Raw genomic sequence first — 13823 nt, 5'->3', positions numbered from 1 at the left:
TAGGACCCTTCCTTCTGTGGGCACCCAGGAGTGTGGTTACCCACAGGTGCCTCAGGCTTGGATCCAAGCCTTTGCATATGCTGTTCCCTCTTCCAGCAGCACTCTTCTCTCCTCCTGGCTTGTTTCCCCATGGCTGAGCCTCAATTTGCCCCTGATGACCTGGCTCATGTCTGATGGGTGTGTTTGTGCTTTTCCCTCACTTAAATGTAGGGCTGCATGGGTTTCCAACCTTCTAGGCCTTAGAGTCCCCTTAGTAAGATGGGGTGCTGATGGCCCCCATCTCTGGGAGCAGATGGTAGGGAAACCACATGAGTAGACTCACTCAGGACAAGGTGGGAGATTTGCTGTTGCTTAAAACAGTCCAGAGCCTGCAGCCTTGAAGAAGGTGTACATGTTCACAGCCCCCAGCTCTGGGGTCCTGATGCCAGCCTCTGGCAGTGAACCTCTTCACATCCTGTCCCCTGTCCCTATATCTACATGGTCTTCCTGGACCTGTTCTTGCAGATAGTGGAGAAGCCCGTCATGGTGGGACACAGGGTCACCTGCTACTCCTTCACGGACCAGCTGGCTGCTGGGCCCTTGTGCCCCTCCCACCCCAGGGAGGGCTGGAGGGTGGTGGTCCTCGAGGTCTGTGGTTCCCCACACTGGCAGGGTGTGTCCATGCAGCACATGGTGATGGTCAGCTGCTTCTGCGAGCAGCACTTCCTCCGTGAGTTGGATGGCTTGGTGTTCAGGCGTAGACCTGAATTCTGTGACCACATGGATGTGGAGATCCTGTCCCCCCTCTTTGGCACCCTGTACCCCTGGGCACTACTGGGCAGCCTGCAAGGACTTCAGCTACGAGTGCCAGCTGTAGTCCCAGGCCCACATCTCCAGGGCTCAGAGAAGCATTTACTACATGGGGGCCTTTTTTGGGGTATTGGTGGTAGAGGTTCACTAACTGACCTTGGACTGTCACCATGCGATGGGGGTCGACCTGGCTAATGGGATGGAGGCCATGTGGCATGACAAGAGCCACCTGAGCAGGTACCTGCTGGACCACAGACTCACCAAGATCCTATCCCCAGAAGACCCATTTTTCTCCCCATCACCATTTTCTCCCCTGAACCAGCTTCTGGACAGCTAACCAAAGGGGTCAGCCTCACCCTGCAAGAAATAATCAGTGGCGTGAATGCCTCAGATCCAGACCTGTGTTTCCAGGCCACCCAGGCAGTCAGGAAAATGGTTTCCCAAGAAAGGAACCCTCCTCTAAAATTGATTGTTGAAGCAGGGCTCATCCCCAGGCTCGTGGAGTTCCTGAAGTTGTCACCTCACCCCTGCTTGCAGTTTGAGGCAGCCTGGGCTCTGACCAACATTGCTTCCGGGACTTCAGAGCAGACTCAAGCTCTTGTGGAAGGTGGGGTCATCCCACCTTTGGTTGAGCTCCTGTCTTCCCCCCACATGATTGTGTGCAAACAGGCGGTATGGGCTCTCGGTAGTATTGCAGGTGATGGCCCAGAATTCAGAGACCTCGTTATCTCGAGTAATGCCATTCCATATCTACTGGCCCTCGTTTCATCAACCATACCAATCACGTTTTGCGGAACATCACGTGGACCTCGTCCAACTTGTGCTGGAACAAGAACCCTTACCCTTCTGTGAAAGCCGTGAAGCAGATGTTGCCTGTCCTGTCCCATCTCCTGCAGCACCAAGATAGTGAAGTTCTTTCAGACACCTGCTGGGCCCTGTCCTACCTCACCGATGGCTCCAACGAGCGCATCGGCCAAGTGGTCAACACGGGGGTCCTGCCCAGGCTGGTCCAGCTCATGAGCAGCTCAGAGCTCAATGTCTTGACCCCCTCCCTCTGCACCATGGGGAACGTCGTCACGGGAACAGATCACCAGACCCAGGGGGCCATCGACGCGGGCATGCTGAACGTGCTGCTCCAGCTCCCGATGCACCCCGAGTCCTCCATCCAGAAGGAGGCAGCTTGGGCCTTGAGCAACGTGGCCGCGGGGCCTCGCCAGCGCATCCAGCGGCTGATTGCTTGCGCCATGCTGCCTCCATAGTGGCTCTGCTAAAAAATGGAGAGTTTAAAGTCCAGAAAGAGGCTGTTTGGACCGTGGCTAACTTCACAACTGGAGGCACCAGAGACCAGTTGATCCAGCTTGTCCACTCTGGCGTCCTGGAAACCCTGGTGAATCTGCTTACCATCCAAGCCACCGAAATTGTTAAAATCATTCTTGACGTCCTCTCTTTTATCCTCCAGGCAGCGGAGCAGCTTTCAGAGAAGGAAAACCTGTGTCTTCTGATTGAAGAAATGGGTGGCATTGATAAAATTGAGGCTTTGCAACTTCATGAGAACCGCTTTGAACATTATCGAGAACCATTTTTCTGAGGGAGAAGAAAGTGGCACAATATTACCAGCCCTGGACCAAGATCATGAATTCTTAAACGCTTAACAAAAAAAATATTCTTAAAGCTTAACAAAAAAATACCAAGGCCCCCCGATTCCAAAACCAAGGAGCAAACCCTAACAAGGAACTTAAGAACCTCCTAGGTCTTGGCATGGCACAGGTGTAAAGCATTTTAAACTAAATGTTAACAAAATTTTCCACACATTCACCTCCATCTATCAAAACTGCCATTAAACTGCTTATTAAAAAACAACAACAACACAGGAGCAGGTATAGGGGCAGGGGTTGGGATCGGGGCGGGGACAGGGTCAGCAGTAGTGGCCCGTGCAGGATCCCGAGCAGGAGCTGGGTCCGAGACAGGAACAGGAGCACAGGCCAGGGCAGGGAAAGGAGCAGGAGCAAGGGATAGGAGCTGGGTCTGGGGTGGAACAGGGGCATAGGCAGGGGCAGGGGAAGGGATGGGGGCAGTTGAAAGAGAAGAAGTAGGGGCAGGGTCTGGGTCTCGGGCAGGAACAGGGGCACAGGTAGGGGAAGGGGAAGCAGTCCTGTCAGGGGCAGGGGAAGGGGCAAGGGAAGGGGCAGGACCAGGGGTAGGACCTGGGTCTGGGGCAGGTGCAGGGGCAGGGGAAGAGGCAGCAGGCCTGTCGGGGAAAGGAGAAGGGTCAGGGACAGCAGTAGGAGCTGGGGCAAGTGCAGGGGTGATGGCCCGTGCAGGGTCAAGGGCAGGAGCTGTGTCTGTGGCAGGAACAGGGGCACAGGGAAGGGCCGGAGAAGGGGTGGGCCCAAGGAAAGATCTGGGTCAGAGACAAGAACAGGAGCCCAGGCAGGGGCAGGGGAAGTGCGAGTAGCTCTGGCAGGGGCAGGGCAAGGGGGAGCGGCAGGAGCAGGGCTGGGGGCGGGAGCCGGAGCCAGCTCTTCCTGGACAGCATCAGTGTCTCTGTGGTCAGGCGCCCGGTCACCCGTTGGCTCCTGGTCTCCGAAGTCTCTCCAGTCACCATCTCCCCCTCCCGAGCTGCTGAAGTTGGGACTGGGTCTGGCTCCTCCGCTGGAGTAGCTGGGAGAGGAGAGAAGCTCACCCGCGGGCCTGCCTCTGCCTGTGCTTTTGCAGAGACAGGGCACAGCCCAGGGCCTCCCAGAGAAGCCACAGGCAGGAAGGAAACCTCACTGGGGAGTCTCCCTGACTGCAGCCCACCCCTGGGTGCTCTGAGACAAGTCGTCGCTCCTGGCCCCACACCAGCCTGTGGGGGCTTCTCCCTGTGGGGCCCGGCACCGACCCATCCCCACACAGCCACAGGCACCCCTTCCCAGCCTTCTCACCCTCGGACATGGCCTCCGTGGGCTCCGTGTCCAGGACTACAGTCCAATGTAGTACCGGGGGCCGTGGTCTGGGAGGGACCGGAGGCCTTCCCAGGACCGGGGACTCCTGGGTCAGGGAGGAGCGCGTGTCTTCCCGCCTCCTTCCGATGTCATCCGTGGCCTGCAAAGACAGAGACGGGGAGTGTACAAGAGGCATCAGAGCCCTGCCCGGCCATACCCACCATCCCCCTGCCCAGTCCCCCTGCTGTTCCCAGATCACACACAGGCTTGTGTGTGCACAGCCCCGCACCTGGGTCGGTGACCCATCCCTACAGGGTTCTCAAGATAAACTCTGGGCAGAAGGGTGCAGCCCCCACAGCCCGACACACCAAGCCAGCCTTCACCTGGGGTGTGAACATGACCTGCCCACCAGCAGGCATCTGACCCGTCATCAGCCTGCTACTGCTCGGGGCATCACCATCCTCCATGAGCTCTCTTTACACACACACACACACACACACACACACACACACACACATACACATGGGGAGGAGACCCGGGGCTACACAGGTCGATCAGAAGGTGTGGGGCTGGCTGACGCTGAGCCTCCTAGTGTCACCTTTTGGTTCTTCCTTCCAAATGCCCAGAGGCGATGGGGAGCCCTGACACGACCTCCGGGGCGAGGGGAAGTGTTTGCCGGGCGTGCTGTCCCTTGCCTGCATCCTCTGGAATTTGATATTCAACACAAGAACATCTTGTTTGTTTGAGGATCTCCAAAGAAATGAGCTGGGCAGGGGGCTGTCTCCGGAATGTGGGTGCCTGGATATGTGGGTTCCAAATTCTGTTGGGCTCTGTTGTCAGGGAAGTGAGGTCACCACTGCCTGGGGGCTCCTTACCCTACTTCCTCCTCACACCAGAGCTCCCTGAGGGCCCCCCTCCCCCAGATTCTCAATGTTCACCCTCCATCCATGCCCCTTCTATACAGTGACACCCACACAGCCTACCCACAGCCCCTGGGAGGCTTGGGTGCAGCTGTTGTCCCCGCTGTGAGGACACAGAGCTGGGTTCAGACCGGGTTCCTGCTCCTGCCCGGGACTGTGTCCCCAGACACACCCTGGGGCTCTCAGGGACTCCTCACTCTCCCCGTCTGCACATTGGGGGTGTTCTGGCTTCTACTTCTTGGGATGCCATCAGGGGTAGGACCTCTACATATATTCCATACCCGCTCTCCCAGGAGGCTGGTGCACACACTTGGCAATGCAAGGGTGAGCCAGGGGCTGGGCGGGGCATGGAACACAGCCCAGAGGGGCCTGGACCTGCTCTGGGATCCAGGCAAAGCGACCTTCCTTCTGCCTGTGTCCCATCACCCGTGGGAAGGTTGCAGTGAACAGATTCTGACCTTGGTGACACAGACTTCCAGGGACTTCCAATAGGTTTCAGTCCAAGTGTGTCCTCTGTGCCCATGTGCTGGGCAGTCTCCACAGTGGTTTCCGGGCATTCCCGAATCCTGGTCACACATCCCTGTGGAGTCCCTCCCCACAGGGTGGATGGCCTGTGTGACTGTGAGAATGGGACAAAATGTTTAGATGTAATTTCCAAGCTGATTGAGGAAAGTCTGTGACTTCTTCTAGTTCTCTCTCTCCTGTGTTCAGTGTCTGTCTCTGTCCTTGTCTCTGTCTCTGTCTCTGCCTCTGTTTTTGTGTGTCTCACAGGAGCAGGATCTGCGGGCTCCAGGGGCGATGGGAGAACCCTCGGAAGTCCCCCTTGTCCCTGTTTCCCTCTCCTGTGCTGGTGCTTGGTTCCTTGCTAAGGCCTCCTCACCCCGAGCAGAGCACTGACTCTGGAACCTCTTCCCAATGGGGACCCTGAGGCTGCAACAAGGAGGGTCCGGACCTCGGTCCCCAGACCAGGGGTCTCGTGCTCTGCCACATTCCGCAAGCCCACCTCGTCAGCCCCCCAAGCTGTAGGTCGTCCTCTGCTCGAAAGGACCTTGAGGGAGTACAAAGCATTTTCCCAAGCCTGGGAGCACGGTGGGTCAGGGCTGGAGATTCACGGTCAACAGGCTCTTCTACAAGCCTGTGGGAGCCTAGGGACACCCTGTCTCGATGGCCCCATTGATAGAAGAGTCAGGGGAGGCCTTTGGTGTTGTAGCCCTGTCCACACTGAGGGGGTGGGGTACCTCTTCCTACTTCCAGTAGTCCAGGGTGGTGATGGACACCAGACCCCAGACCCTGTCCTCACCCAGTGCCCTGGCAAACCCCTGGGCCCCTTGCAGACCCCTTGACCATCAGCCCGTCCTGTCTCCCCTCCCCATGCTATGGATCTCGGTCCTTGCCAGGAGTCCTGATGCCCCTGACCCCATGGCCCAGCTGTCTCCAACCTCTTTCTTCTTTCCCCCTTGTTACCCACCATTTTCCCAGGGTGTCTCCCCCTCTGACCCCTAGCTGGGCAGAGTGGTGTGTGTGTGTGTGTGTGTGTGTGTGTGTGTGTGTGTGTGTGTGCAAGCACGTATGCCTCTACCTGTCTGGGGATGCCTGAGGTCCTGTCCCCACATGGGACGGGGTGGGTAGCTCTCCCCAAGAATCTGAGGGGCTCTCACCCTCAAAGAAAACCTCATGGGAGGGTCGGGGCTGGCCTAGGACTGGAGGGAAGCTCTGCTCCTTGGAATCTGTTACCCCTCTTTTGTCTTGGGCCAGTCCCTGCCTCTCTTGACCCCAGTCCCAACTGTCCCTGAGGGTTGGACATGGAAATGCTTGAACTTGGCCTTTCCTCCAGGGGGAGGTGGAGGTGGAGGAAAGGTGCACCAGGCACACAGACCTCCATTCCAAGAGGGCCAGGTGTGCACAGGAGACCTGCACACGGCACCTGTACCATGACCCAGCCTTATGGTGGACGTGTACGCGACCCGTAGCTCCATAGCTGACTGGTCCCCCATGTTCCCTCACCACTTCCAACTGCTCTGTGGCCCCAAAGTCTGCTGAGTGCCAGAACCATGCCTACCCTGGGAAGCAAGGCTCAGGGTACAAGGCCAGGTGGGTTGGACATCTGGGGATGCAAAGGTCACTGACTAGCCCCCACCCAGCTGGTCTGGAATTCAGACTCCCTTCCAGGGTCCAGCTAAATGCAGGGTTGAGCCAGAGGCCTTGGAGACATCAGTGGAGGCCGACTCAGGGCAGGGAGAAGATCAGTCCGCCCCTTCCAGTTCTCTTCTCCTCCTTCTGCTTTGTCTTCCTGGTTGTACCCTGGGACAGAGGTCTAGCCTGTCCCTGGATTCAGCTCTGGCTAGAGTCAGAGGCTGGGAAGGAGGACAGGGAGGAGGGGGCCACAACCAGGGTGCCCGAGTGTGAGGGTGTTGTTACCGTAACGAGGGAACCTGTGGACACTCATGGATTTCAGTCCTTTTTAGACGTAAGCAGTGGCCCCAGGACTTGGCCCCTGCCCCCTCCTTCACCCTCCACGAGGGCCCACATTTCCCCCGGTCCAGTCCTTGTCTGCAGCCGGTCCTCCCTCCAGCCCCAGGAAATTCAGCTGCTCCAGGAGGCATCAAACTCATTACAAGTTGGAGCCGAGCCAGCCCTATGGGGCCTGGTTTCAGGTCCTGGAGCCCCACAGTGAGGAGAGGTGATATGGGGCAGGAGCAGGGAGAGGGCAGAATGGACTCTCCCTGGGGGCCACGGCTCCCTGGTCTGCATAGACCTTGTTGTGTGCCGGCCCCTGGGCGCCCAGACTCCAGCCCCCAGGCAGGCTCCGGGAGGGAGACCGGAGTGTGGCTTGTGCTAGCTCAGACTGTCACTCTGTCCTGTAGCTACAGCCTGTCCCACCAGAGGGACTCCCTCTCCTAGTTGGTCAGCAACACCCTCAGAGCCAAGAAGAACAGCCCGTCATCCAGCTCAGGGGCCAGTGTGTGGCCGGGCAGGCAGGGGAGGGCTCGCTCTGGGCTCAGGGAGTCGCTGGCTGGGCTGGCGGTGGCTCGGGAGGGCTGGCGTTCCGGCCCCTCTGCTGAGCAGCCCTGGGACTGGGGTCATTCGCCTCCCCTCTCTGGGCCTCGCTCTCTGCCTCTGGGCAATGCGGTGACCCCGAATGATCACTTCGGTGGCAGGAACATATGCGATGCTGGTGACTGACCTGTGGTGGGCACAGAGCCCGGGCTGCAGAGTGCTGTGGGGGGTGGCGCACGGTGCTGCCAGTGAGCGGCCTCCTCCCAAAGCCATTCAGCCCTTCCACGCGGCTGCCAGGCCCCTGGGAGGCCACACTCCCGACACCAGGTCCCTATGTGTGGCTCTTCTTCAGCAGTGGGACGGGGTGGGGACCCTGGGACACGGGATCAGCTCCTCACTCTGAGGGCAGGAGAGCAAGGAAGACTTTTCCTGGGGTCCCCCAAGGCCATGTAAGAGGGGAGGTGGCTGCCCCCAAGCAGTACGTTTGAAATTCTGTTTCTGCTAGAACCTGAGAACTGGGGTTTGGTTCTTTCACTTGCTGGGCTGACAGGACACACGCGCTCTCCACGAGTCCTCCTCGAATGAAGAGCTCGCGCAGGGTCCTGGGCGTCCTGGACTTGGGAAGGGGGCGGGGCCGGTCCCCTCTCTGGCTCCTGAAGGAGACCCGTCCTCTCAAAGACAGGATTGATTCTAGTCGTGATCCTGGGCCAGGATGGGAGACGGCCCCTTACGGCTCCTGACTCTGGGGCTGAGGGGGCCCTTCTCAGGCGCAGCGACGCTCACTGAGAGTGGGGGCTTCAGAAAGAACACACGCCTGGACCAGGCCCTGCCCCAGGGGGGTGGCTGCCTTCCCCAGCTCTGGAGGAAGAGGGACATCCGCTGCTTCTGTGGGCGTGGGGTCCTCTGACCCACGAGCAGGCACTGGAGGTTTCTAGTCTGACTCTGGAAGTGCACCAGTGGGTCAGTCACTATCCACACATGAACACGGACGACATGCTAAGGAAGTGCCGAGGGTGATCCTGTGCCAATGGCCTGTGGCCGGCGGGGCTGGCAGCTTCAGAGCCCTCCAGCGGGCCCCCTTTCCCTGGACGGGAATCCCCCCGGAGTCTCTGTCTTCAGCGCTCTCTTCCTGCTGGTTTCAGGACCAAGGGAGAGACTGGTGTGGCTTAGAAGGCTCCAGCCTGGCCTCCCTCCTTTTGCACACATCACTGCTGCCCAAGAAGCGGGGGCTGCTGCTCCCCTCCTGCCCCACACAAGGCTGGTTTAAGGCACTCATTCCCTTCATGCCCAGCTGCTCTGGCTCTGTCACATACACAGCGGGCACAGCTGCCTAACTCGGCCAGGGGTCCCAGCAGAGCTCTCCTCTCCTGGGATCAAGGTTCATATGCTTAGCCAGGGAAGGAAGCCCCATCTGTCCTCTGCTAGAGAAGGTGAATTCCTGGGCCAGGTAGGTCTCAGATGCCCAAGGACAGGGGGGTCTCCTGCATTTCCCCCGGGAGAGAAGGGTGATGGACACCCCTGTCTGGGAGAATGGTGAGCAGCAACCATCCTAGGCCACAGGGGCACCCATCACTTAGCAGCGCTTATACTCGGACTCACCCCTGGAAACTCTGGCACAGGTTTTCATAGATGTATTTTCAACAGAGTTCAACACAGCAGTGGCGGAGATAGCAGCGGATGAAACAACGCTAATGCCTATGGAGGTGGATGGTGGCTCAGTTAAGCCACTGAGTCTTGACTTTGGCTCAGGATGTGATCTCATGGTGTGGGATCAAGCCCAGTTTCGAGTCTGTGTTCAGTGCAGAGTGGGTTCATGATTCTCTCTTCCCCCTCCTGCCTCTCCCACCACTCTCATGCCACACACTCTCTCTCTAAAATAAATGAGTCAAATATAAAAATGGAATCATACAGAATGTACTTTTAAAAATTGTGAGGAATTGGGGGCGCCTGTGTGGGTCAGTGGGTTGAGCCTCTGCCTTTGGCTCAGGTCGTGGTCTCCGGGTCCTGGGATCGAGCCCCGTGTTGGGCTTTCTGCTCAGCGGGGAGCCTGCTTCCCCTGCTCCCCTCCCGCCTCTGCCCGCCTCTTTGCCTGCTTGTGGTCTCTGCCTGTCAAATAAACAAATAAAATCTTAGAAAAAAATTGTAAAGAATTGAACATCGATTTTTCCATTTTAAGCATTTTCAGTATGAAGTCCGGTAGTGTTAAGTGTATTGACACTGCTGTGAAACAGATCTTGAGGACATTTCATCTTACAAATCTGAACTTCTGTTCCCATTATTATTTGTTTTTCATGTAGAAAGCACATTTATTTATTTATTATGTTCAGTTAGCCACATAGGGTACAACATTAGTTTTCGAGGTAGTGTTCAATGATTCATTAGTTGTGTGTAACACCCAGTGCTCATCACAACACGTGCCCTTCTTAATACCCATCACCCTGTTACCCCATTTCCCTTCCCTTCTGTAACCCTCAGTTTGGTTCCCAGAGTCCAGAGTCTCTCATGGCTTGTTTCCCTCTGATTTCTTCCCATTCAGTTTTCCCTCTCTTCCCCTGTGGTCCTCCATGTTATTCCTTATATTCCTCACATGAGTAACACCGTATGATAATTGTCTTTCTCTGGCTGACTTATTTCACTCAGCATAATCCCCTCCAGTTCTATCCATGTTGATGCAAATGGCGGGTATTCATCCTTTCTGATGGCTGGGTGATGTTCCATTGTATATATGGACCATATCTTCTTTATCCGTTTGTCTGTTGAAGGGCATCTCGACTCCTTCCACAGTTTGGCTATTGTGGACGTTGCCGCTATAGGCTATGCTGTGTCCCTTCTTTTCATTACGTATGTATCTTTCAGGTGAATACCCGGTAGTGCAATTGGCGGCCGTACCAGCTTGCACTCCCACCGGGAGTGTAAGAGGGTTCCCCTTTCTCCACATCCTTCCCAACATCTGTTGTTTCCTGTCTTGTTAATTGCTGCCATTCTAACCGGTATAAGGTGGCATCTCAGTGTGGTTCTGACTTGAACTTCCCTGATGGCTAATGCTGAGGAGCACTTTTTCCCGTGTCTTTTGGCCATTTGTATGTCTTCTTTGGAGCAGTGTCTGTTCATGTCTTCTGTCCATTTCTTGACTTGATTATTTGTTTTTTTGGGGTGTTGAGTTTGATAAGTTTGATAAGTTCTTTATAGATCTTGGATACCGGCCCTTTATCTGTAATGCCATTTGCAAATATCTTCTCCCATTCCATGGGTTGTCTCTTAGTTTTGTTGACTCTTTCCTTTGTTGTGCAGAAGCTTTTCATCTTGATGAAGTCCCAAAGTTTATTTCTGTTTTTGTTTCCCTTGACTTTAGAGACATGTCTTTTTCTTTAATATTTTTATTTATTTATTTGACAGAGAAAGACACAGGGAGAGAGGGAACACAAGCAGGGGGAGTGGGAAAGGGAGAGGCTGGACCTCCTGCTGAGCAAGGAATCTGATTTGGGGCTTGATCCCAGGACCCTGGGATCATGACCTGAGCTGAAGGCAGACGTTTAATGACTGAGCCACCCAGGTGCCCCTAGAGATGTGGCTTGAAAGAAGTTGCTGTGGCCAAGGTCAAAGAGGTTACTGCCTATGTTCTCCTCTAGGATTTTGATGGATTTCTGTCTCACATTGTGGTCTTTCATCCATTTTGAGTTTATCTTTGTGTATGGTGTAAAAGAATGGCCCAGTTTCGTTCTTCTGCATGTGGATGTCCAATTTTCTCAGCACCATTTATTAAAGAGACTGTTCTTTTTCCACTGGATATTCATTCCTGATTTACCAAAGATGGGTTGACCATAGAGTTGAGAATCCATTTTTGGGTTCTCTATTCTGTCCCACTGATTTATGTGTCTGTTTTTGTACCAATACCATGCCGACTTGATGCTCACAGCTTTGTGATATAGCTTGAAGTCGGGCATCGTGATGTGATGATCCCAGTTTTGGGTTTCTTTTTCAACTTTTCCCTTGCTATATGGAGTCTTTTCTGGTTCCTGTTTGTTCCAGCTCTTTGAAAAATGCCAGTGATATTTTGATAGGGGTGACATTGAACGTGTAGATTGCCCCGGGCAGCATAGATATTTTGACAATGTTTATTCTTCCAACCCATGAACATGGAATATTTTTCCATCTCTTTGTGTCTTCCTCAATTCCTTTCATAAGTGTTCTGTAGTTTCTAGAGTATACAGCCTTTACCTCTTTGGTTAGGTTTATTCCTAGGTATCTTATGGTTTTTGGCACTGTTGTAAATGGAATTGATTCCCTAACTTCTCTTTCTACAGTTATATTGTTAGTGTATAGAAAAGCAACTGATTTCTGTGCATTGATTTTGTATCCTGCCATATGACTGAATTGCTGTATGAGTTCTAGTAATACGGGGGTGGAGTCTTTTGGGTTTTCTACATATAGTGTCATGTCATCTGTGAAGAGAGAGAGTTTGACTTCTGTATCAATTTGAATGCTCTCTATTTCTTGTTGTTTTCTGATTGCTGATGCTAGGACTTCTAGTACTATGTTGAAAAATAGTGGTGAGAATGGGCATCTTGGTTGTGTTCCTGAGCTTAAGGGAAAAGCTCTCAGCTTTTCCCCATTGAGAATGACATTCGCCATGGGCTTTTCATGGGTGGTTTTTATGAAATTGAGGAATGTTCCTCTATCCCTACACTCTTAAGAGTTTTAATTGGGAAAGGATGCTGTATCTTGTCAAATGATTTTTGTGCATTAGTTGAGAGGATCACATGGTTCTTGCCTTTTTTTAAAAATTAATGTGCTCTGGGGCACCTGGGTGGCTCAGTGGATTAAGCCACTGCCTTCGGCTCAGGTCATGATCCCAGGGTCCTGGGATCAAGCCCCACATCGGGCTCTCTGCTTAGCGGGGAGCCTGCTTCCCCCTCTCTCTCTGCCTACTTGTGATCTCTCTCTCTCTCTGTCAAATAAATAAATAAAATTTAAAAAAATGTGCTCTATCATGTGATTGATTTGCAAATATTGCAAACATTGAACCAGTCTTACATCCCAGGAATAAATCTGGCCGTGATGGATAATCCTATTAATGTACTATGGGATCCTTTTGGCTAGGATCTTGTTGAGTATTTTGGTATCCATTTTCATCAGGGATATTGGTCTGTTGTTCTCCTTTTTGATGGGGTCTTTGTTTGGTTTTGGGATCAAGGTAATGCTGGCCTCACAGAATGTGTTTGGAAGTTTTCCTTCTGTATGTGTATATATATATATACAGAAGGAAATAAGACCTATGCTTCTGAAGCTGTTTCAATATATATATATATATATTGAAATATATATTCAATATATATATTCAATATATATATTTCTATATATATATATATATATATATATATAGAAACAGCTTCAGAAGCATAGGTCTTATTTTCTTCTGTAAATGTTCAGTAGATTTCCTGTGGGAATCCATTTGGCCCTGGGCGCTTGTTTTTTGGGAGGTTTTTGATTACTGCTTCAATTTTGTCAGTGATTTTTGGTCTCTACAGATTGTCTACTTCTTCTGTTTCGGTCTTGGTAGTTTATAAGTTTCCAGGAAGGCATCCATTTCTTCTAGGTTGCTTAATTTGTTGGCATGTAATTGCTGATAATAATTTCTAATAATTCTTTCTCTTTCCTTGGTGTTAGTTGTGATCTCTTCCCTTTCATTCATGATTTTACTAATTTGGGTCCTTTCTCTTTTCGTTTGGATAGGTCTGGCCAGAGGTTTATCGATCTTATGAATTCTTTCAAAGAACCAGCTTCTAGTTTCTTTGATCTGCTCTACTGTTTTTCCGGTTTCTATTTCATGGATCTCTGCTCTAATCTTTGTTGTGTCTCTTCTCCTGCCTGGGTTGGGTTTGATTTGCTGTTCTTTCTCCAGTTCCTTAGGTGTAAGGTTAGCTTGTGCATTTAGGATTTTTCTACCTTTCTGAGTGAGGCTTGGATGGGTAAGTGTTTCCCCCTTAGGACTACCTTTGCAGTATCCCATAGGTTTTGAACCAATGTGTTCTCATTCTCACTGGTTTCCACGAATTGTTTAAGTTCCTCTTTAATTTCCTGGTTCACCCAAACACTTTCAGCAGGATGGTCTCTGTCTTCCAGTGTTTGAATTTCTTCCAAAGTTTTTCTTGTGATTCAGTTCCAGTTTCAAAGCCTTGTGGTCTGAAAATAT

General features: G+C 52.9%; 1 protein-coding gene across 1 annotated transcript; it reads left to right on the top strand.

Annotated features, from left to right (window-relative positions):
* Window positions 1–477: 477 nt before the first annotated feature.
* LOC308359376 (importin subunit alpha-8-like) lies at window positions 478–2441 on the top strand (the record flags this gene model as incomplete). Its single annotated transcript, XM_080830409.1, is given in 5 exon segments — window positions 478–916; window positions 1112–1576; window positions 1579–2043; window positions 2046–2343; window positions 2345–2441. Coding segments are annotated over 5 exon segments (1764 nt in total).
* Window positions 2442–13823: the final 11382 nt, after the last annotated feature.

The sequence above is a fragment of the Martes martes genome (genome assembly GCF_963455335.1).
Source record: "Martes martes genome assembly, chromosome: 18".
Classification (NCBI taxonomy): Eukaryota; Metazoa; Chordata; class Mammalia; order Carnivora; family Mustelidae; genus Martes; species Martes martes.
This window is presented reverse-complemented; position numbering and strand designations above follow the sequence as displayed.